Raw genomic sequence first — 27,744 nt, forward strand, 5'->3', positions numbered from 1 at the left:
TCTCTGAAGCTCTGCCTCCCTGAGACACCTTGATGCTGCCTGTCCACCCCTGCGGCCCTGACCCAGGGCCTCATAGCGGGGTTTGGGCTGGTCCCTCCACCCAGGTTCTACTGATGCCTCCAGCCCGGCCCAGCACTGCAAAGTTCACCCGGCTCTGATTTCTGTCTGAATCTCCTTTTTACTCTCTTCTTGAGAGCAGGGGAAAGGACATTTGGAGAATCACGGCCTGCTGGGTCACAACTGGAGAGGCTGAAGGTGCCTGCGGCGTGACAGGCTGCTCTGGGTTACAGAATCCCTCTGTTCAAGGAAGCTCCTGGAGGTGGTCTCCTGCTACGCCAGCCCACTAACGAGAAATGTCACCAGCGGACAGGAAAGAGCAGGCTGGCATTTAGAAGTGAGTCACTCCAGGGATTCTGAGACGGGAGGGAGGGGCAGCAGCTGCTAGAGTGTGAAACACCCTCCTAGCGACAAAGATGGCCGTGTGGACTGTTTTTAAAAGCAAGCCTGTTTAAGGTCATGAAGTTGTCCTGTCAAGCTCTAGTCTTCGATTCTTGAGAGCGAATAGAAAGCAAAGCAGGAGGGGAAAACACACACACACAAAAGTAAACCTACAGGTCACAATGTACAGGTTTGATCAAGAAGTTTGTTCGGGTTTTCCTGTATTATATTATGGGAAACTCCAGATGAACTTCTTGGCCAACCCAATACTGAGATTCTCACTTAAAAAAAAAAAAAATCCATGAAAATTGTTAATGGGACACTTCCCGAACCATGGCAGCTTACCTCTGTGCTGTAGAATTCTGTGGTAAACACCAGGTCAAATTTATATTCCTTCTTCTGATTAACCTGAAACACAGAAATGGAACTTTAGCCAAGTGGAAGTTCTGTTAACGGAAATCAAACCTGAATATTCATTGGAAGGACTGATTTTGAAGTTGAAGCTCCAATACTTTGGTCACATGATGCAAAGAGTCAACTCATCGAAAAAGCCCCTGAGGCTGGGAAAGACTGAAGGCAGGAGGAGAAGGGGACGACAGAGGATGAGATGGTTGGATAGCATCACCAACGCAATGGACATGAGTTTGAGCAAGCTCCGGGAGATGGTGAAGGACAGGGAGGCCTGGCGTGCTGCAGTCCCTGGGATCACCAAGGGTCAGACAAGACTTAGCAACTGAACCACAGCAACCGCTTACTCTCCTGGGATGACATGACATGCAAATGGCAGCTCTAACACTTATACCTGAATAAAATCGATTTTTTTTTTTATAAGCAGGAGAAAAGATCTCAAACTGTGGTCAGATCAGGCCACTCTGCTCACAAAGGGGGAGGCGGTGCCCCTCCATGCCCTGTGCTGGGCACCGGGCCTCAGCAGCTGCCCCCACTGCCGCTCACAGCTGAAAACAGGATCCGGCCACGAAGATGCACCCCGTCACAAATGATGGGTTTTCAGATGGTGGGACGTGAAGAAAGAGTGGTGGGACAACACGGCTACGTACGCTACAGTGGTCAAGGAAGGCGTCTGGGGGAGGAGCCCTCGGCTGAGGTCAGAGGGAGGTGCGGAAGCAGCGCACCAAGGTGCAAGGTGGGCAGAAGGGAGGCCTGAGGCGGGGGCCGCTCTGTGAGGGGCCGAGCCGGGGGCAGGGTGAGTTACCACAGAGACCAGTAGGCATGCTTCTAAACTTTGCAAATGCATGCTTAGCCTTTTTAAACCTTTGAACTGATTCCAATGCAGAGCTTTAGGGAATACACATCCATATCACTGAAGCCCATTAGACTGTTCAGAAGAACTTTGTTACTGGCCATCATTTTTTTTTAAAGAGCACAATGATCATTCAGTAAAAGGAATGTTTTCTAGAGAAGAAAGGGAGCTTCTGCCACCCGGAGCTGAAGTTATTCCACACAGTGTTAAATTATTCTGGAAAGAGCCATTTCCCTTTTGTGGGAGGCAGGGGTGAGGTGGAAACACAGCCGCACGGGATCTTAGTTCCTCAACCAGGGATCGAACTCACGTCCCCCTGCAGTGGAAACACAGACCACCAGGGAATTCCCTCCGTTTCCCCTGAAGTTTAGCCCAGGAACACAGCCAAGCATGGTTATTTTAAGTAGACCAGATATCATCCATTCCTATCACAGACTTTAAAAAAATAAATGCTGGGAAACTGGAGAACGGCGAGTGAGGATTCTATGGCGATTGCTTATATAAGGAATATTTAAATGTGTAGATGTACAGATATTGCTGGGGGTCAAGGGGCACCCAGAGCCCATGAGTGAGAACTGTTTGCTTAGGGCTCATTTTCAATCTCGAAACAAGTGCTGGTGTACGCTGAAACACTGATTTCAATTACATATTCATACGAATTACACAATTCAGACACACGTGTCTGTCTTCTCAGCCATTCACTGTTTGCCACCTAGTATACCCGGCACCAGGGAGATACACGGAAATGAAACACCCTGTCCAGCCTGACCGCAGACCCGCACCCTGCGTGGAAAGGGTGAATCACGGCTCTCCTGCGCGGCCAGAGCGGCAGGTGTGCTGGGCACCTACTCCAGGGAGGCTTTATAGAGCAAAGGGGAGCCAGGCAGAGACATGGGAATGGAGGCAGGGGCTGGCATTTCAGGGAAGGCTGTGAAGTGAGGGAAAAGGCTGTCTGGGGAAGCTGGTGCAAGGTCATGAAAGCATTTTTTGCAACAAGGACTTGGAACATGATCCCAAAGTCTGTGGGAACCCCAGTAAAGTAAACATATTGCAGCACTCAGGCTGTTGTGCAGAGTAAAGCGCGGCACAAAAAGAGTTTAGATGGAGCCTTGGTTGGGGTAGAAGTGCAGTGCTCACTTTTGCATTGTTATTAAAACCCATTCAAACCCACAGCTAACATCATCCTCAATAGTGAAAAGCTAAAAGCATTTCCTCTAAGATCAGGAACAAGACAAAGCTATCCACTCTCGCCACTTTTATTCAACATAGTTTTGGAAGTCCTAGCCACAGCAATCTGAGAAGAGAAAAATTAGAGGAATCCAAATTGGAAAAGAAGTAAGACTGTCACTGTTTGTGGAGGACATGATACTATACACAGAAAATCCCCAAAAATGCTACCAGAAAATGACGAGAGCTCATCAACGAATTTGGTAAAGATGCAGGATACATGGAAATTCTCTGACGGCCCAGGGGTGAGGACTTGGTGCTTTCGCTGCAGAGGGCCCAGGTTCAGTCCCCGGCTGGGGAACTAAGATCCCACAAGTCACACGGTGGCACACCACCCCTCCCCGCAAAGTTGCCGCATACAATACACAGAAATCTGTTGCATTTCTACACATTCACAATGAAAGGTCAGAACAAATAAGGAAACTAGCCTACTCACCACTGCATCAATGCAATCCCTATCAATTACCAATGGCGTTTTTCATAGAACAAAAATTTTTTGTAATTTGTATGGAAACACAAATGACCTTGAATAGCAAAGCAATCCTGAGGAAGAAAAGTGGAGCTGGAGGAATCAGGCTCCCTGACCTGAAACTACACCACAGGTACCTTCCCTGGTGGGCCAGGGGTTAGGGATCCACCTTCCAGGGCAGGGGACAAGGGTTCCAGTGCTGGTCGGGCAACTGGGATCCCACAGGCTGTGGAGCACCTAAGCCTACGCGCTGCAACTACCAAGCCCACATGCCACCACTAGAAAAGCCCACAAAGGATTCAAAGAATTAATCTTCAAAATATACAAGCAGCTCATATAGCTCAACATCAAAAACACAAACAACTCAATCAAAGACTGGGCAGAAGACCTAAATGGACATTTCTCCAAAGAAGACATACAGACGGCCAAAAAGCACATGAAAAGATGCTCAATGTTGCTCATTAGTAGAGACATGCAAGTGAGTTTTCACCCCACACTGGTCAAAATGGCCATCATCAAAAAGTCTACAAACAATAAATGCTGGAGAGGGTACAGAGAAAAGGAAACCCTCCTATAAATGTTGGTGGGAATATAAACGGGTGCAGCCACTATGGAGAGCAGTACAGGGATTCCTTTAAAAACCAAAAACAGAACTACCATGTGACCCAGCAATCCCACTCCTGGGCATATATACCCAGAGGAAACCATAATTAGAAAAGATACCTGCATCCCAGTGTTCCCTGCAGCAGTATTTACAATAGCCAAGACATGGAAGGAACCTGGAAGTCCATCAACAGAGGAATGAAGACGATGTGGTACATACATACAACAGAATACTACTCAGCCATAAAAAGAATGCAAGAATGTCATTTACAGCAACATGCATGGACCTAGAAATTGCCATAAGTAAGGCAGAGAAAAACAAACATCATATGATACTGCTTATATGTGGAATCTTAAAAAAATGATAAAAAATGAACCTATTTACAAAACAGAAAGAGAGTCACAGATGTAGAAAACAAGCTTATGGTCACCAAAGGGGAAATGAGGGGAGAGGGATAAACTGGGAGCCTGAGATGGACATATTCATACTACTATATATAACTAATAAGAACCTGCCATGCAGCACACGGAACTTTCCTCAAAACTCTACAATGACCTCCATGAGAAAGGAATTTTAAAGAGTGGATATGTGCATATGTATAACTGATTTACTGTGCTATATGGCAGAAGCTAACACAACATTGTAGATCAACTATACTCCAATAAAAATTAACTGAAAAATATCACTTCAGGGAGAGAAAGAACTGTGTTGGGAAGCAGGGTCTGGCCCAAAGATGAGACTATGGAAGGCTGAGATCCAGACTCCATCTAGCTCCTGCTGCACTCAATATGCCAGCAAATTTGGAAAACTCAGCATTGGCCACAGGACTGGGAAAGGTCAGTTTTCATTCCAATCCCAAAGAATGTTCAAACCACTTCACAGCTTCACTCATTTCACATGCTAATGTGAATGCTGAAGGTAATCAGCATCACAAGGTAATGCTGAAAATCCTTCAAGCTAGTCTTCAACAATATGTGAACCGAGAACATCCAGATGTACAAGCTGGGTTTAGACGAGGCAGAGGAACCAGAGATCAAATTGCCAACATCCACTGGATCATAGAAAAGGCAAGGGAATTCCAGAAAAACATCTACTTCTGCTTTATTCACTATGATGACATCACCCTTATGGCAGAAAGCGAAGAACTAAAGAGCCTCTTGATGAAAGTGAAAGAGGAGAGTGAAAAAGTTGGCTTAAAGCTCAACATTCAGAAAACTAAGATCATGGCATCCAGTCCCATCACTTCATGGCAAATAGATGGGGAAACAGTGGAAACGGTGTCAGACTTTATTTTGGGGGGCTCCAAAATCACTGCAGATGGTGACTGCAGCTATGAAATTAAAAGACGCTTACTCCTTGGAAGGAAAGTTATGACCAACCTAGACAGCATATTGAAAAGCAGAGACATTACTTTGTCAACAAAGGTCCATCTAGCCAAGGCTATGGTTTTTCCAGTGGTCATGTACGGATGTGAGAGGTGGACTATAAAAAAGCTGAGCACCGAAGAATTGATGCTTTGAACTGTGGTGTTGGAGAATGCTCTTGAGAGTCCCTTGGACTGCAAGGAGATCCAACCAGTCCATCCTAAAGAAGATCAGTCCTGGGTGTTCATTGGAAGGACTGATGCTGAAGCTGAAACTCCAATACTTTGGCCACCTGATGCAAAGAGCTGACTCATTTGAAAAGACCCTGATGCTGGGAAAGATTGAGGGCAGGAGGAGAAGGGGACGACAGAGGATGAGGTGGTCAGATGGCATCACTGACTCAATGGACATGCATTTGGGTGAACTCCAGGAGTTGGTGATGGACAGGGAGGCCTGGCGTGCTGCGGTTCATGGGGTCGCAAAGAGTCAGACATGACTGAGCTACTGAAAAACAACAGCTTGTTTTTACTTTGGTTTTCTCCTGTCTGGAGCTTGCAAAGAACCAGCAGGGCTGTATATTGTCACCCTGCTTATTTAACTTATATGCAGAATGAAAGTGAATGTGAAGTCGCTCAGTTGTGTCCGACTCTTTGTGACCCCATGGACTGTAGCCTATCAGGCTTCTCCATCCATGGGATTTTCCAGGCAAGATTACTGGAGTGGGTTGCCATTTCCTTCTCCAGGAGATCTTCCTGACCCAGGGATTGAACCCAGGTCTCCCGCATTGTAGGCAGATGCTTTATCGTCTGAGCCACCAGGGAAGTCTTATATGCAGAGTACATCATGTGAAATGCTGGGCTGGATGAAGCACAAGCTGGAATCAAGATTGCCAGGGGAAATATCAATAACCTGAGATATGCAGATGACACCACACTTATGGCAGAAAGCAGAGAGGATCTAAAGAGCTTCTTGATGAAAGTGAAAGAGGAGAGTGAAAAAGATGGCTTAAAACTCAACATTCAAAAAACTAAGATTCTAGCATCCAGTCCCATCACTTTGTGACAAATAGGGGGGAAAAAATGGAAACAGTGACAAGACTTTATTTTCTTGGACTCCAAAATCACTGCAGATAGTGACTGCAGCCATGAAACTAAGACACTGGCTCCTTGGAAGAAAAGCTATGACAAACCTAGACAGTGTATTAAAAAGCATAGACATTACTTTGCCGACAAAGGTCTATATAGTCAAAGCTATGGTTTTTCCAGAAGTCATGAATGGAAAAGTTGGCCCATAAAGAAGGCTGAGTGGTAAAGAATTGATCCTTTTGCACTGTGGTGTTGGAGAAGACTCTTGAGAGTCCCTTGGACTGCAAGGAGATCCAACCAGTCCATCCTAAAGGAAAGCAGTCCTGAATATTCATTGGCAGGACTGATGCTGAAGCTGATGCTACAATACTTTGGCCACCTGATGCGAAGAGCTGACTCACTGGAAAATATCTTGATGCCGGGAAAGATTATGGGCAGGAAGAAAACGGGACTACAGAGGATGAGATGGTTGGATGGCATCATCAACTCAATGGACAGTAGTTTGAGCAAACTCTGGGAGATAGTGAAGGACAGGGAAGCCTGGAGTGCTGCAGTTCACGGGGTCACAGAGTCAGACACAACTGAGCGACTGAAAATCACAGCTCATTTTTACTTTGGTTTTCTCCTGCCTGGAGCTCGCAGAGAACCGTTAAAGGGTGTAAGTGAGACCTGCATGAAAGTAGCTGAACAAGGTGCCCCATACATCTGTCTCCAAGTCTCCTCGACACCCCACCCGAGTTAGAAGAACACACAGCACACTCCCCTGAGCCACGCGGACACCAACAGCTGAGACTCAGAGAGGCTGGTTCTGTGTGCTGGCAGGCCTAAGGCTTGAACTGCTTGCTGCACCAGCCCTGTGGCCCTCCCACCTGCTCCACGCATGACCTAGGAGTCTGCCCTTCACCTCCACTTAGGGGCCTGGGGTCAGCCTCCTTCACAGGAGTCAGGACGCCCCTCAGGCTGCTATCTGGGGGTGAGCACCACCGGTGCTAAGAAGAGGAGAGGTCAGCAGAGTTGGTGGTACCACCTTCATGCTCCAGGACAAGGGAGAAGGCCAGGAAGCAGCTGGATGTCATAAAAAGAGATTCAGTGGAGGTGGTGGTTGAAGCTATGGCATTTCCTGTCATGCCCCCGGGAAGGCAATACTGAGAATAATCTTAAGGACTACCCACCTTTCCATAACTAATAAACTGGGCACACTTATTTGCTATCCACAGAAATTCACAAAAGCTTGCTTTAATCTTGATATAATTGTGCATATTTCAAATAAAGTGCTTAAGATATTATTTGACTCTGTATTTTTTTGAAAACACATGGAGGCTAAATGAGGAGCTGTTACCAAGTCCAAGCTCGCTCTGCTCGCCATAAGATGAGTCAATGAATCCAAGACGAAGTGTTGGGATCAGGAAGGGACTTTATTCCAGAGCCAGCTGACTGAGAAGATGGCAGGCTAGCATCTCAAAATAACCATCTTGTTGGGGCCTGGTTGCCAGGTTCTTTAATGGATCAGAGATGGGAGGGGAGGTGAGGAAACAAAGTAAAAAGCTATTCAATCCTTGTAATGTCCCCTAGAATGGCAAGCCTCAGGCAGGGCCATGTTTTTGTTTCACTTCAATCAGGTTATCTCCCTGGGGCAGACCACCATGTAAGCTTATAACAATCAAAGCTGCAAAATAAAGGTTAAAGTTGCACAAGCAGATCCAGAGTAAATTCAAAATTAACCCTTCCCGGTTACAGCACCAGTACCTCCTCTTTGCAGGGAACGAAACACCCGGAGTAACCAAGGCTGTGAGCCGAGTCAGGATGGAGCTGTCGTTATGAAGAGTAATTTTCCTTCCCGATTTGCTCTGCTTCTTTTGTATTAATCAGGCACTCTTAAAAACATCTACATTTTGTCCCAAATAGGATTTTTATATTTGTGGTTGTAATTTATCATGATTATCAAGACTCAGTCTCTATATCTCCCCTAAAGGCCTCTCCCGGCTCCCTTCCTCTGAGTCACGAGTTCCTCTGAGGCCACGTTGCTGGGTCTCCAGATATAAGGTGGCAGCCTTGGAAGACCAGTCAGGGCCATCTGGGATGAGTGTCTCACGCTCCTCAGGCCGCTTTAGGGCTGTGTGTTCCCTTGGCTCTAATTAAACTATCCTGTGGTGAAGAGGTCTCTGTAGTTCAACATGCAGCCCAGGAGTTCTGAACGTGAATCAGGGCTGGCAGCAGAAGGACAGAGAAGAGACTGTCACGGCCACCCTCAGGGCAGTCAGGAGAAGGACTTCAAACAGTTCATGGTACAGCTGACTGTTTGATCATGGATGACTCAGGAGCTATGAAAGGATAACTGGAGACGTGATCTAGTCTGGGGACCAGAAAAGTGACATTTGAGCTGACCTCTGAAGTTAAGAAGGAATTAACTCTGGGCATGTCAGGATGATGCTATGTGTGCACATGTTCACTCGTGTCTGACTCTTTCAGACCCCATGGGTTGTAGCTCACCAGGCTCCTCTGTCCATGAGATTTCCCAGGCAAGAATACTGGATAGCCATTCCCTTCCCCAGGGGATCTTCCTGACCCAGGGATCAAACCTGCCACATTGTAAAGCAGATTCTTTACCATCTGTGCCATCTGGGAAGCAGGATGACTGTGAGTGGCTGGCAAATATTCCACATGGAAGGATGTGGGATGAACCAATGTGGGCATGGCAGAAACGGAGGGAAGTGTATGGTGGACAGATGTGGATGTGATCTAGCAGGTCAACATGGTCAGCTAAATATTATGGTCAGCTTCTATTATTCAAGATCAGAAATAATCACTAGAATTCACATTTTGTGTTAGGACATTATTAAATCTACCATCATTTAAGGATGCTTACATTTATAGAACAATAACATATACCCTCTGTGCTGGGTGTGGTTCTAAACATATCACATGTCTTACCTGGGTTAACAAGAGCTCTGAAGGCCTGTACACAAGTGAGTAATTATGAGATGCAGCTAAAGAATCGGGGAGGGACCACTGCACAACTGTTACATTGGCAAAAAATGAGAAAGTGCATAAGGCCAACCTGTTGGCCAGGGCTGGGGGTTCATGGCTGGTGGGAAGTAGCCCGGTGCAGTCTGGCTGGGGGGCAGTCTGGGTGATTCAGTCAAATCAAGATTACACATACTTTTATGATCCAATAACTACTTCCAGGCGTGTATCCCAGAGAAACGGTGATACTGTAACATGGGACTGATGGGAGGATGTTCCTCGAGGCATCTGTGTGTGGTGGGAAGTTGGAGACAATCTGCTGTGCCTCCCTGGGGGGTAGGCAGGTAGAATGGGAGTGCTACACAGAAGGGCAGGAGGAGAAGGGGGAGACAGAGGATGAGCTGGTTGGATGGCATCACCGACTCAATGGACATGAGTTTGCGCAAACTCCAGGAGACAGTGAAGGATGGGGAAGCCTGGCATGCTGCAGTCCATGGGGTCACAAAAAATTGGGACATAACTTAGCAACTGAACAACAACCACAGATCACAGCGGGGACAGGCAGCCAACTAGCCATACTTAGAGCAACTAAGAGAGACCCTCAAGGCAGGAAGTGAAAACAGCAGACACAAGAAGATGCACAGCATACCACTTACAACGATGTTTTAAACAAAAATTGACACACACAGCAGCCATATCTCTCATAAGAAAACTTAGAGGGACTTCCCTGGTGGTCCAGTGACTAAGACTCAGTGTTCCCAATGCAGGGGGCATGGGGTTTGATCCCTGGTCAGGGAACTAGATCCCACAGGCTGCAACCAAGACCCGGCGCAGTCAAATTAAAAAGAAGAAAACACAGACAGAAGAAGCTACATCAGCCCTTCTCAGTGGTCCCCCAAGGGAGGTGGGATGCATGGTGTAGACAAAGAATGTCGCCTGCCATATCAGTAAACAAAAAATACTGCAGCCATAAAGCCCCTACAGTGTGCCCTGAGCGGGATTCAGGAAGGAGAAAAGCAGGACACTGGCCCTAAATAGTTGAGGTGTCAATCAAAGGAATGATTTCCATGAGCCCAGACTCCTGCATCTTCCCATACATACACAAGCTCTAAACTCTAACTTGAAACGTCTGTATTTGTGAACAACAGTAATCTTGTAATCTTTGGATATTTGACATTTTTTCCCCCCAGAAAAAACCCCTACATCTCCTGGCTTCTCCCTCACCTCTTTGAAACAGCCCCTCAGCACAATCTGAGGGGCTGTATCTGGGCTATAGTCCTCCGTGAGTCCACCAAAGAAAACAAACTTCTCAACTCTTAGGTTATACATTTCTTCAGCTGACAGATCTGGTGGCCAGTGAAGGGACCCAGGGCAGGCTTCTCTGCTTCACCGGGATCCGAAGCCGCGGTACCAGCAGTGGCCTCTTAGCCCAGCCTGTCTCCTCAGAGAGTGTTGCGGTGAAAATGATAAAAAGAGGAGTGAGTTTTTTTTCTTTCCCTTTCCTGACAACAAAGAAGATTAAACACAACAGTGAGCAGGCCTGAACATTCCCTAATTGTTTTTTGTTTTTTTTTACTTTAACTGCTCCTAACTCCGCAGGTCTGTAAATAAGTTTGCTTTTCTGACTTCTAACTCTGCAGCTGTGTTGGGCTGTGTCAACTCTGCTTAAGTCACTCAGTCATGTCCAACCCTCTGTGACCCCACGGGCTGCAGACCTCCAGGCTCCTCTGTCCATGGGGATTTTGAACAAGGCAAGAATACTGGAGTGGGTTGCCATACCTCCTCCAAGGGATCTTCCCGACCCAGGGATCAAACTCGGGTCTTCTGCACTGCTGGCAAATTCTTTACCATCTGAACCACCAGGGAAGCCCAAGAATACTGGAGTGGGTAGCCTATCCCTTCTCCAGCAGGTCTTTCTGACCCAGGAATCGAACCAAGGTCTCCCTCATTGCAGGTGGATTCTTTACAAGCTGAGCTACCAGGGAAGCCCCTGCAGAAGCCATATACTTCATACCTATTTTCCTTTGGCTCTATGCTAAATGCATCCTGAACCTGGTGGTTACCCTTACAACACGCCTTATAGTTCTTCTTTTTACAGATCAGTAAGAAGGCCACAGAGCCAGCCAACTGCCAGACTCAGTGACTGGGTTACTGACGCAGCCTCTGACTGTCTTTGAAAAGATGCAAGAGGGAAAAATCAAGATGCTAACCCTTTTGTTCCTCATTCCCAACTCCTGACTGTGAGCCCTCATCTTATATAAGCCCCGAGACTCCTCACAGCGCAGGGTGGGGGACAGGGGCCCACAGATCTTGAGGCATAAGCCTACTGCGTTCCCCTCTCCACCAGCTGAGAATTAAAGCCACCTTTCTATTTCCTTGAAGCTCTGTCTCCGTATCTTTTGTTTGGCTTCAGTGGGCAGAGAAAACCAAGATTTGGCCAGCAACAAGAGTACAGACAAATGTGGGTGAGTCTCCTGGCTTGTAGCTCTCCCATCAGGGGCTGAGGGTCCTAAGTTTTACTCGGTGATGTTAACCTCCTCTTGCCTCCAAGATTATCCCGAAAACTTAGTTTCAAGAAGAGGTACCTGGGTTATCCTCAGCTGAAAGACACTGAATAGGGTTGGACTGTGTAATTAGGTGGGAAGCTGGCCTTTTGTTGTAACTTGGATTGGCTATTTTAATAGAGTTTTTCAGAATAAAACTGAAGCTATCTCATGAGAGCTTTCAGCTCCAAGGAAGGAGATCTCCCAGTGGGCTTTCTCAGGCAATTGAGAAACTCGTGGGAGTGCTAGAAGCACGTCCTCATACCACGCAGCTGTCCCTATCAGGAAACCCACACATTTTAACTAAAAACTTGCTCTGCAGGGATGCGCCTCCCAGCTGGCCACTCTGACCGGAGCACTCAGGGTGGTCTTAGACCACCAGGAGGAGAAACTGAGACACAGGAGAAAGGTGGATCAACTCTAGGGTGACCTCTAGCGGAGTCCAGTTTACAAACAGCACACAGATCCACGACAGGATTGTCACTAGCATTTTTATCTCGACACACCGACTTTACAATGGGGAACAAAGCTTTCAAAACAAAACAGCAATAGATTGCCGGCCTCCAACCAACACCCCAGCCAGGTTCATGTGGAAATTTATACTTGCAAATACTCACTTGACTGGAAGAACTATACTAGGAGCTCTCAACCTAAAATGGTCAAATTGGGGCTCTTCTAACATTCTGAAACTCATTTTTAAGTGTGTATGCAGCTAGAAAGAGCCTACTCCATAAAATATCTTTTCAGAATTCAGAAACAAAAGCCCTTCTAGGGGGAACTTGCATTTCTCTCCCTGTTTCTTTAAGATGTAAATGATCTACCTGATTTTCTTACGCGCAAGTGTGTGTGTGTGCGCGCGTTTTAACAGTTTGGTCTCTACCATCTGGTGCACAACTGGCAGCCCATGGAATAGACTGGGATTCTGAGAAGACTTTGTAAAGGCTGAGGCAACTCTCAGGGGCATTTGTCACCTTAACCTTTGTTGCATCTAACTGTACAACAAGGATCTTTACTATCTTAGACTATTTTGGGGAGTGTGTTAATCATTCGGTTGTGTCTGACTCTTGGCCATCCATGGACTTAGCCCACCAGGCTCCTCTGTCTGGGGAATTCTCCAGACAATACTGGAGTGGGTTGCCATTCCCTTCTCCAGGGGGAGCTTCCTGACCCAGGTAGTCTATAGGGACAAACTAAAATGGATATAGAAAGTTGTAGAAGATTTGTAGAAAGGCTGCTCTGACAAAGTTGTTCTGCACATGGTTCCGTTTGGATTGAATTTAATTAGGTAAGTAAATTTTGTTGTTGAGGATGGGCTGGTGCAAGACTGGAGTTTGGTTTTCTCTCTCTTTTATGAGAACAGAGTTTTCTTATGAACTATTTTTGGTAACAGATTGTGAGTTGCTCTGCCTTCTACATGATCTGTCATTTGCCTTAAATATCTCTTATTGTCTCTTTGGTTGAGTGAATAAGCATTGCTTCAGTGATCTATGATCCTATTTGACCAAGTATTTCAAGAACTTGACTTTTTTTTAAAAAAGAACAAACTTCCCAAATATCAAATTCTATTTAAGATTCTTTTGACCCCCAGCTAACTTTGGGATGCCTCAAAGGACCCCTGAAATGTCCCGAAGAGACATTAGATTAAACTAATTAGGTTTATCTGGCACATTAAATTACATGGGTAGCACTATCAACTAAGTGTAACAAAAGCTTCTTATTTTATGGGCAAATGTCAATAATGTAGTCATTCCAAAAGTTATACAGAATTCCTAAAAATCTGATATGTCCTAATACACTGTTATCAGTTATCATTCTAGTCATTATCTTTAAAAGGTTGTAAGCCACAAAAATAACCAAGCTTCTTGTCAATTATATTGTAAACAGATCTTTAACCATGCCATTTTAAGTCTTTTGTCGTTTATAGACAATCATTGTTTTACTCTCATGCTTTTACAAAATGAGGATTTTCGAGAGGATTCATAAAAAGAGCTTTTTGACAAATTTGTTTCTGATAACTTTGAGATCATACCACTGAACTCAGTAAGAAATTACAAAACTCTAATAGAAAACCTGATGCCTTCATACAGACCAACTGGAATTACACAGAACTGAACGAATTGATAAATATGATTTACAATTTTATGACTTCTGAACTATTCTGATTTGTAATGTTTGTTTTCCAGAAAATCTTTCCTCTTATATATATATATATAGATAGATCAAATGTTGATCTATAACAAGCTGACAAAATATACCTTTGTAAACAAAGATGAAACATTTATTTTTTTCTCTCTACATGATCCTTCCAAAATTTGGCTTATCCATCTGGCTCTCCTGTGAACTTGATGGCTTATTGCGACCAGATTACAACTAGTTACACTAACCATTGTTTTAATCGTTTCTCTTGTTGTTTTCAAATTATTTATGCCTTGTGCCTTTCTCTGCTGTATTTTATTAATGTTACTAGCTGTATTATCTATATTCTATTTCATAAGACTATTGTCTCTTTCATTACCCAGTGCATAACCAGACCACTGAAAAAAGTAATGATGGCTAAATGTTTTGAGGCAATCGATCACATATATAACTCTATATAAAATAACTGTAACAGTAAAATTCTAGATGTGGGAAGAAGCAACAAGGGAAAACATTTCCTGGATGATAACTGACTAGTAAAACAGGCAATTCAGAGGATTTTAGATAATCAACAGGGCCTCATCCAAAAAATGTAGCACATTGAGTAGCCTATCAACAGAATCCTCACCTGATCTAGGAATGAGCTTTCCTAGAGCCGTGGGACAAAACTGGTTATGAAATGCCTCCCAACTTTTGGTCAAATTTATGACCAAGAAGAAGCACCGTGGACAAAGAATGCTGCCTACCATTTCAGTAAACAAAGGATACTGCAGCCTTAAAACCCCAACAGTGGACCCTGAGAGGAAACCAGGAGGGAGAAAACAGGATATTGCTCCTAGATAGTTAAGATGTTTATCAAAGGAATGATTTCAAGGAGCCCAGATTCCTGCATCTTCCCATACACAGAGAAGCACTAAAATCATTACCTTGAGGTGTCTGTTTCAGTGATCAGCAGTAATCTTTGGATCTTCAGCTACACGGGCTTTTTCCCCAGCAAAAACTCCTGCATCCCCTAGCTCTTCCCTCACCTTTTTGGAACAGTCCCTCAGAGCAATCTGAGAAGCTGTACCTGGGCTACAGTCCTCAGTTAGGTCCACCGAATAAAACAAACTTCTCAACTTCCAGGTTCTGCTTTTGTTTGTTTTTTCAGTTGACAATGGGAAAGGGGATAAAAGAGAATAACCAATCATCAGAGAGGGGTCTCCAGGGAACAAAGGTGATGAGGGTATTACTCCCTCAGCTTTGTACCCGGGACCAACAAGTGCAAGAAGTCAAGTCCAAAGTAACTTGGTATGGATGTCTCCACCCTGGATCTTAAACTTCTGTTTTTGACCTGCATATTGGTGTGATCAGACCTGTGAGTGCAATAAACTGCTTACTGTAGTGATTTTGAATCTAGAAGCTCTGCACCTGGATGAAGCCAAGGTCTCAAGTTCAGGTGGTCCCCCCCTGCACTTAGAACATGTGTTGCTACATATGGTACATGATACAAAGCATGTGGTACAAAGCTAATCCATTCATTAAAAGATGTTTTTTTTTAAAGCTGAACCTTTTTAAAGAGCCAGGTCTGTCGGGAAGGGGACAGGCAGGTCTGGCTTCCCTGATGTGAGGCGTGTTCCCACAGAGAGGATCACAGGGCTCTGTCCCTCCCATCCTCATGCTTCCAAAACTGCCCATCTGCAAACAGATTAGGAAGCTCCACATCCCTCTCTTAAAGCACGGCCCGGGGCACAGCACCTCATTCTAATCTTTTCCAGAATGAGGCTTTTAATATAAACAAGTCAGCAAACAGAGCAATTGACCGCATGACTGTATAACCTGAAGGTACGTACTACAGCCTAGAAGTAAATGCATTACAGTCATGGACCACCAATGATGTGGTTCATGTTCTAACCTGTTTTTTGTGCGTTCTGTCGATTTTATAGGTTTCTTGGTGTTTGTCCCCAAAGGCCATGAACAAGGGTAGCCCCCTGCAGCCGCCCTCTCTGAGGACAGGCTCTTTGGAAAAGTGACCAGCACTTTGGGGCTTCCCTGGTGGCTCAGATGGTAAAGTATCTGCCTGCAATGCGGGAGATGCGGATTTGATCCCTGGGTTGGGAAGATCCCCTGAAGAAGGGCATGGCAACCCACTGCAGGATTCTGGCCTGGAGAATTCCATGGACGGAGGAGCCTGGGGGCCTGCCGTCCGTGGGGTGGCAAAGAGTCGGACACGAGACAGGACTGAGAGCCCAACACTTCTCTTCACTTGCAGTCACTTGGGAAAAACAGGCCGCTCTAAAAGTCCTGTTTAATAGTGTACCAGAGAACACCTTCACAGTGCCCCTCAGCTCACTAGATATTTTTTTATAAACAAAAAAATGCTCCTCAAATCCCTATCAAATCAAGGTCGAGCATTTATTCAGGGCTTGTGTATAAAGCATCCTGCTAGCCACTGGGCAGCATCATGATAAAAGCTACAATATTCATGTCAAATATATTGAACTCTCACTACATGCTTCACGTGGCTTGACACAGTGCCCGGGAAGTACTTATCCCAGCACAAGAGTCCTTTCCGGGGAATGCTGACCTTATCCACATTTAAGGATGAAGAAACTGAGGCACTTGCCCAAAGGTAAGGAATTACACCAAGTCCCAGAGGGACGGAGCAGTGAAGCCTGGCTCCAGACCCCTGTTCTTCGCTTGCAGAGCACAGAGGTCACACAGACAGACCCAGTCACGCCCTCCAAGAGAGGGCAGAAGGAACGCTGCCTGGGGCGTGTGTGGGAAGTGTGTGCGTGTGAGGTGTGAGAAAGGGAGGGAGGGACAGGGAGACTGACAGCTGGACTGTGCTCATAACCGAGCTTCCTGGAGACAAGGCGCTGAAGACCTTCTGGAAGGCAGGCGGCCAGGCAGGGTGTGTTGTTTCCTAAGGCTGCTGTGTGCAGTACCACACACTGTGTGCCTTCCCAGGACAGACATGAATTCTTCCACAGCTCTGAAGGCTAGAAGTCCAAAATCAAGGTGTTGTCGAGTCCCTCTGAGGCTCTGGAAAGAATCCCTTCTTGCCTCTCTGAGTTTCTGGTGGTGGCAGGCAAACCGTGGTGCTCTTGGCTTGCAGCTGTATCACTCCAGCCTCTGCCTCTGTCTTTAAATGGTATTGTTCTCTCTGTATCTTCACATGACCTTCTGATAAGGTCATCAGTCACTGGATTTAGGGCCCATGCTAACCCAATATAGCCTTATCTTAACCTGATTACATCTGCAAAGACTGTTATTTCCAAGTAAGGTTGTAATCACAGGTGCAGGGGTTAGGACTTCAACACAGCTTTTTTGTGGGCACAATAACCCACGGAAGTATCGAAGTGAGGATCATCCAAGACTCTGGAAGGAGGCCCTGGATGCACCCCATCAGGCAAGGCTGAAGTGGGAGCTTGAGCCAGAGCAGCACATGAACAGGAATCTCCAGGAGGACGAGGGAATGGAGACAACCTGGGGGAGAGAGGGTGAGGGCACTCGGGACAAGGAAGAGAGGTGAGCAGCCAGGCTGGGGCGACTAGCAAGTTAGTGACGGGGATACTTGGAGTGCAGGTTACCATGATGGATGGGGCCAGATTAGAGAAGGTGTCTTCAGGGACTTTATTCTAGAGCAATGGGTCTCAAACTTGAGCTGGAACAGAATCTCCTGGAGGGCGTGCTAATGAAGACACTGGCCCCACTCCAGCTCTGATTCAGTAAACTGGGGGCGGGGCCTAAGCCCCTGCATTTTCACCAGTTCCAGGGGATGCTGTGGCTGCTGGTCCAGGGACCACACTTTGAGAACTCCTCTCTGGCACTGAAGTTCAGAGGGAGGGACAGGAAGTAAACACTAGAGGTGGTCACCAGAAGACAGATGAGCAGGGGATGAAGGACATGACCATTAATTCTCTCCAAAGGCCTGAGGAGTCTCCTATCATTAGACTGAATGAAATGGAGGAGTATTATCGTAAATTCTGGTCCACCTGGGGTCTCTGGCAAATCAGGTCACGATGCCTTATGAAGTTCAGGGGACAGGTATACCCTCTCTTTCAGGGGATGTGCTGTTTTTCAAGCAGGGATATTTGGAGTAGGTAGTCTGGATTAAAAAGAAATTAATGGATTGTGGTTATCTTAAGGGTTAAAGGAGCTACGTTTATTTTATTATTTATATATTTATTTATTTAGGCTGCACTGGGTTTTAGTCGCAGCATGTAGGATCTTCAATCTTTATTGTTGTATGTAGAGTCTAGTTCCCTGACCAAGGATTGAATCTGGGTCCCCTGCACTGGGAACTCAGAGTCTTTCCATTGGACCACCAGGGCATGCATGTGTGCTAAGTCACTTCAGTCGTGTCTGACTCTTTACCACCCTAAGGACGGTAGCCCGCCAGGCTCCTCTGTCTATGGGATTCTCCTCTATGGGATTCTCCAGGCAAGAATACTGGAGTGGGTTGCCATTTCCTTCTCCAGGGGATCTTTCTAACACAGGATCAAACCCAAGTCTCTTACATCTCCTGCATTGGCAGGTGGGTTCCTTATCACTAGCACCACCTGGGGAGTCCCTAGACCACCAGGCAAGTCCCTAAAATTGTTTTTGAAGAAAATTCACTCCTTTGCATCCTGCTTCATGGGTAGCAACTTGGCCATGTAATACAATTTATATCCAGAAGTTAAAAATCACGTTCCAATAGTGACTCCACTAAGTTGTGTCTCATTTTTCAGTAAAAAACTGTTTTCTGTAAAATACAAAGCTTTTGTTTTCATGTCAGTGGGATCAAAGATGTTTCCTCCAGCACATGTCCAGACTATCATTATATTAGATACTATACAATGCCTGCTTGCTTGTTTAAAAGTCACTGAAATGTGGAGTGTGAGTATTGAATGTGTAACTGAGGACCCTAATAAGGGATGGAAAATAGGTATTTATTATTCTAAGAGCACATTTTAAAAACCTAACATCCCCTTTAAACTCAATCAAATCCAACAAAAATGTGGGTAAATGGAGGAGTAGGGCAGGTACCCAGAGAATGCTGCCAGCTGCTGTAGGGAATGCGAAAATGCCGTGACTCTGGGAGTCTCCAAAGACACGATTCTGCCCAAGACTCATAGCTACAAAGAAAACCCTTGGAAATTCCCTGGCGGTCCAATGGTTAGGAATCCCCACTTCCACTGAAGGGGGTGTGGGTTCGACCCCTGGTTGGGGAACTAAGATCCTACATGCCATGCAGTGTGGCCAAAAAAAAAAAAGAAAGAAAAAGAAAACTCTACGTTTTAGGGAAAGACTGTCTCATGTTTTTCCTCTCTGCCGTTGGTTTCTAGGCACAGTCCCCTCATGTGGCCTTAGAGCCGGCGGTGATAGCCTTGAACTTCATGTTCCCACACCGAGGGGGTGGGTGGTGGGGACAGGCCAGTTGTCAAGAGCTCAAAGCTGATGCTGATCTCCCCTCGGAAGCACAGTGAGCTTCACTGACCTAACAGACTCGGCTTCTAAATGTCCCCTCCAGCCTTCACGTTTGGTAAGAAAACATAAATGTCATGCCATTCCAGGAAAAGCAAACTTCTCCATTTTATAAAGTTAGTTTTATGAGTCAGGCTTAGTTGGAGACAAACAACTCATCTGTGGATAAAAACTGCTGAGCTGCACTTCTGTTCCGGACAGGGAGAACATTAGTATATTACATTACACCCTGGAGTTATTTCATTGCATTTTCCTTCTCTCGGGCAATGCCAGATAAGGCAAATGCAATGTATGGCGAAAAGTCAGTGACCTTCAGATCAGGCCCTATCCCGTGGGGATGAAGGAGATCTCTGCCTTGGACACTATCAGGCTAAGGAGTAGTGGACAGAGACAGGCAGACTACTGTGTGTTAATCTGTTTGGCCAACTCTGGGGATGGGTTCTTGACCCTCCCCAAAGAGCTGGAGTGGGAGGGGTCAGAGGCAGTGTTCCCCTCTGCTTCCCCTCTGGCCCAGGATGGGCCTCAGGAAAGGCTGGTTGTGAGAGGGATTCGAGGTGTTGTAGGCAGGTTGGGAATGGGGACCTGGCCCAGCCTCCTGTTCTAGGTACCCAGTGGCCCAACACCCTTCTAGCTGCCTTTGTTTTCATCTAATTTTAATATCTTAATCACTATGCTTTACATATTAAAATAGCTTTCTTTTGGGGTTTGTAGTCAGAAAAGTTCAAGGGTATAGAATCATAGAATATCAGACTTGGAGACTTTCAACTTCTTGCCAACATAGAACTGAGCGACACTTGATTATTCAGCATTTGGTTGAAGATGGGGAAATCAGCACCCCCTAAGGCGCTTCTTCCTCCTGTCTTCAGCAGGTCCCTTCACCAGTGCAGCGGAGGAAAGAGAGAGGGGATGCCCCCCACCCTGTACAAGCTGACACGTGCAGGGCCAGAGCACTAAGCGGCCTGCCGTCAAGTGCCAGTCAAGACAGAGCATGACGGGCAGGTGTGCTGGGGGTGAGGAGGTTCCTGGGGCTTCAGGTCGGCCAGAGCTGCCCTTTCTTCAGCAGGGTCACGTGTCTGGCAGGGTGGCAAGGACTTGCATCAGCTCACAGTCACCCAGAAGCTGGGTGTGCTGGGCTGAGGAGTGGCCCCCAAAGAGGTCCACATCCTAATCTCTTGAACCTCTGAACATGTTACAAGGCAGAGGGGACGTGGCCAGTACGAGCAGGTTAAGGACCCTGAGCTGGACAGGGTGTCCTGGCTCAACCAGGCGGGGCAGTGTGCTCACATGGGTCCTTACAAGGAGACGGCAGCGTCACCATCAGATGCTGCCTGCTGGCTACGAAAATGGAGGATGGAGCGCGAGCCAAGGAGAGAAGGCAGCCTTTAGAAGCTGGAAAAGGCAAGGAAATGGATTCTCCCCTAAAATTCCCAGAGCAAACACAGCCCTTTCAACACCTAGATCTGAGCCTAGTGAGACTGATTTCAGTCTTCTGACCTCCAGAATGGTCAGAGAATGAATTTGTGGGAGTTGTTTTTTCCTACAAAGATTGTGACCATTTGTCACAGCAGTGAAATCCATACAGATACAAAATTACTTGTGATCCTTCCTAGTGTTCTGCGTGGGCACCTCCCTTGGGGCAGTCTGGATTCAGACACATCATCTCCTACACAACAAGACTCTTTCCTAACTCGACTTTACTGGCCAGAGACATAACCCAGGGTGGAGAAGTGCTCCTGCTACTATGGGACTAACTCTGGGCAAACCTCTTAAACTGGGGACCATCACAAAGGCGAATAAACACCAAGCCTGCAGAAGTGTGAATGAATCTCTAGGTGATTCATGCTGATGCTCTGAGATCAAGGGTTGGGTGGGATTTGGGAGATGTGTGTGTGTGTGTGTGTGTGTGTGTGTGTATTTAACATTCTGCTTCTCTTTAAGATCAGTCATTTTAGGGCTATTTACATTCTGTCTCCAGCAGAACCACCTAGGTTATTCAAGAAAGATCATGCCACCAAGCCAGACTCCTCATGGTTAAATTCATGACCCGCCAGCAGTGGTCTTTATTTGGGGCCAAGACTAACCCTCTGTGATCACACACATCCTTGGCTCTGACACCCCGTGTGGCAAGACGAGTGAAAATGCTCTGGGCTGGTAAAAAAAAAAAAAAAAATGTGTGTGATTCAAAAGCAACTTCTTACAAGCTGCTTAAAAGCATTCCTACTTGCCAGCTCACTTGTAGCTGGCTCGGGTGACTCAAGGACGAGGCCGGGAAGGCCAAGCCTAGGTTCAACCTCAGGGCCTTTTCCACTTCGGTGCTGGACCCAAACTCTGCAGTCAGAGGCTGCAGGCCAGGTGGGCACTGGTGGGGGGGGCGGGAAGGTGGGCAGAGACATGGGGGGCACCCGTGCCATTTCAGCAGGCGCAGTGCCCTGGAAGATCACTGTTCTGCTCTGTTTCTGGATTGTTATGTTTCATCAGTACAGCAGAGGGCGCTGAGGAGCACCACCGTCATCCTGCCAATAGCTATCCCCCTGTGGTTCTTTCTTGAGGGCTATGAAAGCGCTGAGAAGCCCTCCTTGTGTGAAAGTGGAGATTCTTTCACTTTAGGGTTTTATTACATATCCTTTCCCTCCATATTCACCGCAGCCTTCTTCTTCATTCTCCAGTTTTTCTTTTCTATGGTCTGCTTGATGCATTGCTTTTCTATTCTTGTGAACCATCACCTCTGAATTATTGACATTAATGGAGAGAAGATTTCAAGGACAGCAGTAATTAGATGAATTATGTTGTATTAAAGTGCTTTATAGATCGAAAAGGGATAGAGGAAGAAGCTTTTTCTTGGTATACCAGGCGCTCTTCCAGCTGCCTGTGGGCTCCGTGGACAGGCTTTGTTCTGCCCACAGACCCTGCGGCGGGCGGGGGGCACAGCGGCCAGCCCACCTGTGGGGAGGGGGAGGGATGCTCAACAGAAGTCAGCTGTTTTGCTCTGAAACTTGCCTGTCTCAGGTGTCCCCATTACCTAGCTGCAAAATTAAGTAAACTGGTGAAGACTAGGCAGAAAAAAACATAAGTCCACAAAATCCAAGTTAAATACTGTAAAAAGAACTGATGAAGTCTCCAAAAACTCTTGCTGGTTAACTGGGTATGAGTGAGTCAGGGTTAGGCAAGAAAAGTCAGAAGTAAAAGGAGAGGATTGTGAACTGTATTCTTTGCAAGTGCTTCTGCCATTGTAAGTAAACAAAAGCGAAAATCACAGATGCCCACTATGGGTGGATCTTCTTGCTGGAAAGATAGCAAGGAGTGCCAATTAATGTCCTTCACGCTACACCAAAAGACAGATGACAGTTTTATATTTGCTGATTTTCGTTTAAATTGAAGCAGTTAAGGTTTGGGCATAAACCCCCCCTACCTTACCTTTGGTCAACTGTTTTGATTAATGTTTCCAACCAGGTTGTGACTTGGTCCTCCGAGCAATCCCCAAACACGGGCTGATTTCAAATGGGTTGCCTTTGTTTTTAAGTCTGTGCACACAAAGATCTCACCAGTCTTTCTAAATGCAAGGAAAGGCTGGCTTCTCACCAGCTGCTTGGGGCAGGGATAGTGGTCATAGGTCTTACAAGTGTCCTGAGCGTAGTTGCCTCACTGTAAGGACAGCCCCAGGTGGTCGGGAGCAGGCTTATCCAGGCTTATGTACCCTGGAGCTCTCAACACCACAACCTTCCATGCTCTGGGGCCTGCGGCATCAGAGAAACAGTAGCCTTCTGGTCATGGAAGGGTGGTGGATGGTTGGGAAAAAGAGGTCATCAGACAGGAGCAGTGAGGGAAGCCTGTGTCCCTCACTATGACTCTCCCCTTACGATCTCTCCTTGTGCAGTAAACAAAACAGAATACTCACAAGTGGTTTCACCAGCTAGTTCTGACTTGAGAATCTCAATACTTCCTTGCATTTACTACCATAGTGGGTGGCCAGACGGTAAAGAATCTGCCTGCAATGCAGGAGACCCAGGTTTGATCCCTGGGTCAGGAATATCCCCTGGAGAAGGGAATGGCAACCCACTCCAGTAGTCTTACCTGGAGAATTCCACAGACAGCCATGTGGAGGCAAAGAGTGGGACAGGACTGGGTGACTTAACACTTTCACTACCATAGCTGTTACTGCATTTTACCACTAGAGGGCAAGAGTGTTCCTAAAATAAGGCATTCATCCAGAACCAAAAAATCAGAATTGAGTGAAGTAAGCCAGAAAGATAAAGACCACTACAGTATACTAACACATATATATGGAATTTAGAAAGATGGTAATGATAACCCTATATGCAAAACAGAAAAAGAGACACAGATGTACAGAACAGACTCTGGGACTCTGTGGGAGAAGGCGAGGGTGGGATGTTTCGAGAGAACAGCATCGAAACATGTATATTATCTAGGGTGAAACAGATCACCAGCCCAGGTTGGATGCATGAGACAAGTGCTCGGGCCTGGTGCACTGGGAAGACCCAGAGGGATCGGATAGAGAGGGAGGTGGGAGGGGGGATCGGGACAGGGAATACATGTAAATCCATGGCTGATTCATGTCAATGTATGACAAAAACCACTACAATATTGTAAAGTAATTAGCCTCCAACTAATAAAAATAAATGAAAAAAAAAAAGAAATTTCAGAGCTGGAAGAGGTCTTAAAAATCATCTGGCTCACAGGCTTTCAAATTTTTTTCAACTGAAATGCACAAGAACTGCATGCTTCGTAATGAACCATTTCCTACATGTTCGCAAATATTTTGAGGCACTACTTACCTTTACTCTGTAATGCATGCTAAACAATTTGTATTCCAAACTGTTTCATTACAAACAAACAAAAAGCAACTGCAACCACTAAATAGATGTCATAACTCACCAGTGTGCCATTAGCTTGAAAAACCCTGAGTTGGTCCCAGTCTCTCATCTACTAAGGGACACAATAACCCAGAGGATGGAGAAGGATGCTACCAGCTACCCTTCTCTTACTCACCCAGCCACCTGCTAAACCCAGAGTCAGTCCTGAAGGAATGAAAGACATCGTGCAGCAACTCAGCACTTACTCTACTAATGCACTGATTGGATAAAGTAGTTGACAGTCTATCATTTTCCACCTCTTGTCAATGATACAACTGCTCATGTAATCGAAGCAGAAATTCCTTGCATTACAGGTCTCTTCTCATTCAAGTAGTTTCAATCAATCAAGTGATTTCAATCAAGCAATTTCATTGAATTTCCATAGAAACTGAAACCACTTTAGTCTCTTGAGAGTCGTGGCCCTGAAAGTCACCAAGTTCTCTTCCTTGGCTCCCTGGTGTTGACACATTTATAATCATTTTGGGAGGAAATGTAAAGGTAAACCAGAAGATCACAGGAATGTATCCTTTCTTAGGGTCAATGCTCTGGGTTCTTCTATTTAACTCCCTTTCATGCATATCTGTCTCTAATTTATTGATTATCCCCACACCCCTGGGATTTTTTAGGCCAAAAAGGAGCATCCCTTTAAAATTCAGGATTATATTATGACAGATGAAAAGAGTAACTGAGCTCTATGGATAAGAAAGGAAAAATTTCCTTCACTCGGATTTTGAGAGCTAGTTTATTTTGTGAAAGATGACACAAATTTTTTTTTAAAGGGAGTATCCAGCAAGGTCCTACTGTATAGCACAGGGACCTCTGCTCAATGTTATATGGCATCCTGGATGGGAGGAGAGTTTGGGGAGAACAGATAAATGTACACGTGTGGTTGAGTCCCTCTGCTGTTCATCTGAAACTATCATAGCTCTATTAAGCAGCACTCCAATATAAAATAAAAAGGTTTTAAAAATTAAAATTATATAAATAAAAATAAGGGGATAGCTAAATGCATGAAAATGCAAATTATTTTATTATTTAATTCTTTAATGGTTAGAAGGAAGAAAAACATTTCTGGGACTGAAAAATTCCTGGTGCACTTTAGAAATCTGAGGTTGGCTTTCTGTAGAGAATCCTTCCCACTGATAAGCAGGGAGCAAATCTCCGGGTGGGGGGTGTGCTGTTTCGGCTCTGGGGCGTGGCTACTCTCTAGTTTGATAGAAAGTTCTCAAGCTCTGTTCCCTCACTTCTCTGTGGGGAAGTAGGGGGGGTACTTAAACTGAACCTCCTTGAGACAGCAAGGTCTGCTACAAGTGACAAGCGCAGGTTGCCTTTTTCTGGGGGGGGGGGGGGGAATGCTTTCACCAGTCAATAAATCTAGCCAAACTAGGTACAGGGTTAAGTCTTTGAAGAACCAAGGCGTTCTCTTCCAAATGGCGTTCTCACACCCCCAACACCACATCTAGAACTATCTTAAAACTTCTACTGCCACTCCTTAAAATTCTCTCTTTATCCTCTTCATTAAACTCTAGATTCTTCGATGCTGAGTCTACAGGCTTTCTGGAATATTGGGGGGGGGGGGGTTGCTGGAAAGAGCATCGTTACTTTGGGGACAAACAGGGTAGTTCTGTAACTTTCGTCGTCATCTTCTACAGGAAAAAGCCACGTAGCTCCACGGACACAGAACGGTACCTACAGCCTTGAAATCAGCAACGGAACAACGAGCTGCCAAATTCTCATTCATTCGGTTTACAAACACAACAGCCCTGGGTCATTCACTCTTATTAGGTTAAAGCAGACGCCAGGGTTACGAAGGTTCCTGGCCAGGCCAACGCGTAAACTGCAATATTATCTTAAACCCTTGCAAGACGGCCTGCATTTGACAAGGGAACGTCCACGGTTCGGGGTGGGAACTGGCTTGGATTTTGAAAAACCCTGTCCAGAACTGACGCTCAAGCCACTGGTGGGTCGTGCATTCGGTGACCGCGTCATAGCAACCAACTCTGGAAAGATCAAGCCTGGCCTTTGGGGCCTGCTCCTCAGTTTCCCCTTGTACGTGTTTCCAGGCATGGGAGCTACCCTGTGAACATTCTTTATGGCCTTGTGAATGCCAGAAGGAACAAGTCAGCTTTCCGCGGACTCTGCGCCCCGACGGGCCCTGCGGCGCGCGGGAACCGTCCCGGGCCGTCTCGGCACCTGGCGCCTCGCGCTCCCGCCCGCAGAGCCCCAGCACAGGCGCGCGCGCCCGCGTACTCACCCACGCGCGGCCGTCCAGCACGTTCGCCAGCACCTGAAGGGCGCTGGGCGAGGCGGCGCGGAAGTTGAAGAAGTGCAGCGCCGCGCGCGCCGCCTGCGAGAGGAGCCGGCTCGAGGGCTCCGCGTCCTGGAGCCAGCCGGCGTCCTCGGGCCCCCCAGACGCCGCCGCCCCCTGGAGGGCGAGCAGCAAGAGCAGCGGTCCGGCGAGCCGCTGGGCCGCGGGGCGCGTGTCCCCCGGCCGGGGAGCGGAAAGCGGTTGCCTGCGGAGCTGCATGGACGCGGGTTGGCGCGCCGCTCGACCGGTCCGAGCTTCGGGTGGGCGGCGCCGGCGCTTGAGGAAATAAGGCCGGGCGGGCCCCTCCCCTCCGCCCCCAGGGCGGCCCGCGGGAGGGCGTCCGGGTCCCTCTCGGCGTTTCCCGCAACCCTTGGGCCCCTCCGCCCCGCCCCGCTCCGCCCGAGCCCCAGCTGCCCCGGCTCGGTACCCGGACGCGGCGGCGCCTCCGCGGCGCGGGGCGGGGATGTCTGGCCGGGGCCGCGCGGGCAGGGGGACAAGGAGCATCTCTCCAGGGAGCGCGGCCAGGTCGGCGCCACTCCGCGCCCACAACCTAGCTCGGGGACCTGGTTCCTGGCTGCGGTTGCTGTGATTTCGAAGCCCTCAGGGTTTCAGAGCAAACCTGCTTCAGTTGTTCAAGGCTTGGAGCTTATTTCCCAGAAGAAGAAACTGGAAACGGGTGGAGAACAGGCCGTGACGCTGGCATTGATGGGGGTCCTTACAGCCCAATGCCTTTGACGTGAGCCAGATACCCAGAGAATTGGGGCCAGAGAGGGGGCTGCGGTGGTAAGCTGATAAGAACCTAGAGGCCCCACTGGACTTGGAAACGTTGATAACCGTGGTGGAGTGCAGGTGGGCGTGGAAACCAGAGTCCGGGAAGTGAGGCATGGATTGGGCTGTAGCCCTGTGGCGGCAGCAAGGGTTGACGACTCTTTTTAGACACGTGGCAGTGAAGGAACGAGATGGCCCTTGTTCTTAAGCCCAGACAGAAAGCCCAGGAGACGAACTCGGAATTAGAGGCACTCC

The 27,744-nt window shown here is 47.0% G+C and overlaps 1 protein-coding gene across 1 annotated transcript in view; it reads right to left on the minus strand.

The window, feature by feature from the left end:
• RARRES1 (retinoic acid receptor responder 1) overlaps window positions 1-27,240 on the minus strand; it is a 42,221-nt gene extending 14,981 nt beyond the window's left edge. The window contains exons 1-2 of the mRNA XM_043873937.1: window positions 26,668-27,240; window positions 784-846 (exon numbers count right to left, since the gene is read on the minus strand). Coding sequence (XP_043729872.1) covers window positions 784-846; window positions 26,668-27,225 — 621 coding nt within the window. The 5' untranslated portion in view covers window positions 27,226-27,240. The remainder of the gene's footprint in view (window positions 1-783; window positions 847-26,667) is intronic.
• Between the last annotated feature and the right edge of the window lie 504 nt (window positions 27,241-27,744).

This window comes from Cervus elaphus, chromosome 19, assembly GCF_910594005.1.
Source record: "Cervus elaphus chromosome 19, mCerEla1.1, whole genome shotgun sequence".
Classification (NCBI taxonomy): domain Eukaryota; kingdom Metazoa; phylum Chordata; class Mammalia; order Artiodactyla; family Cervidae; genus Cervus; species Cervus elaphus.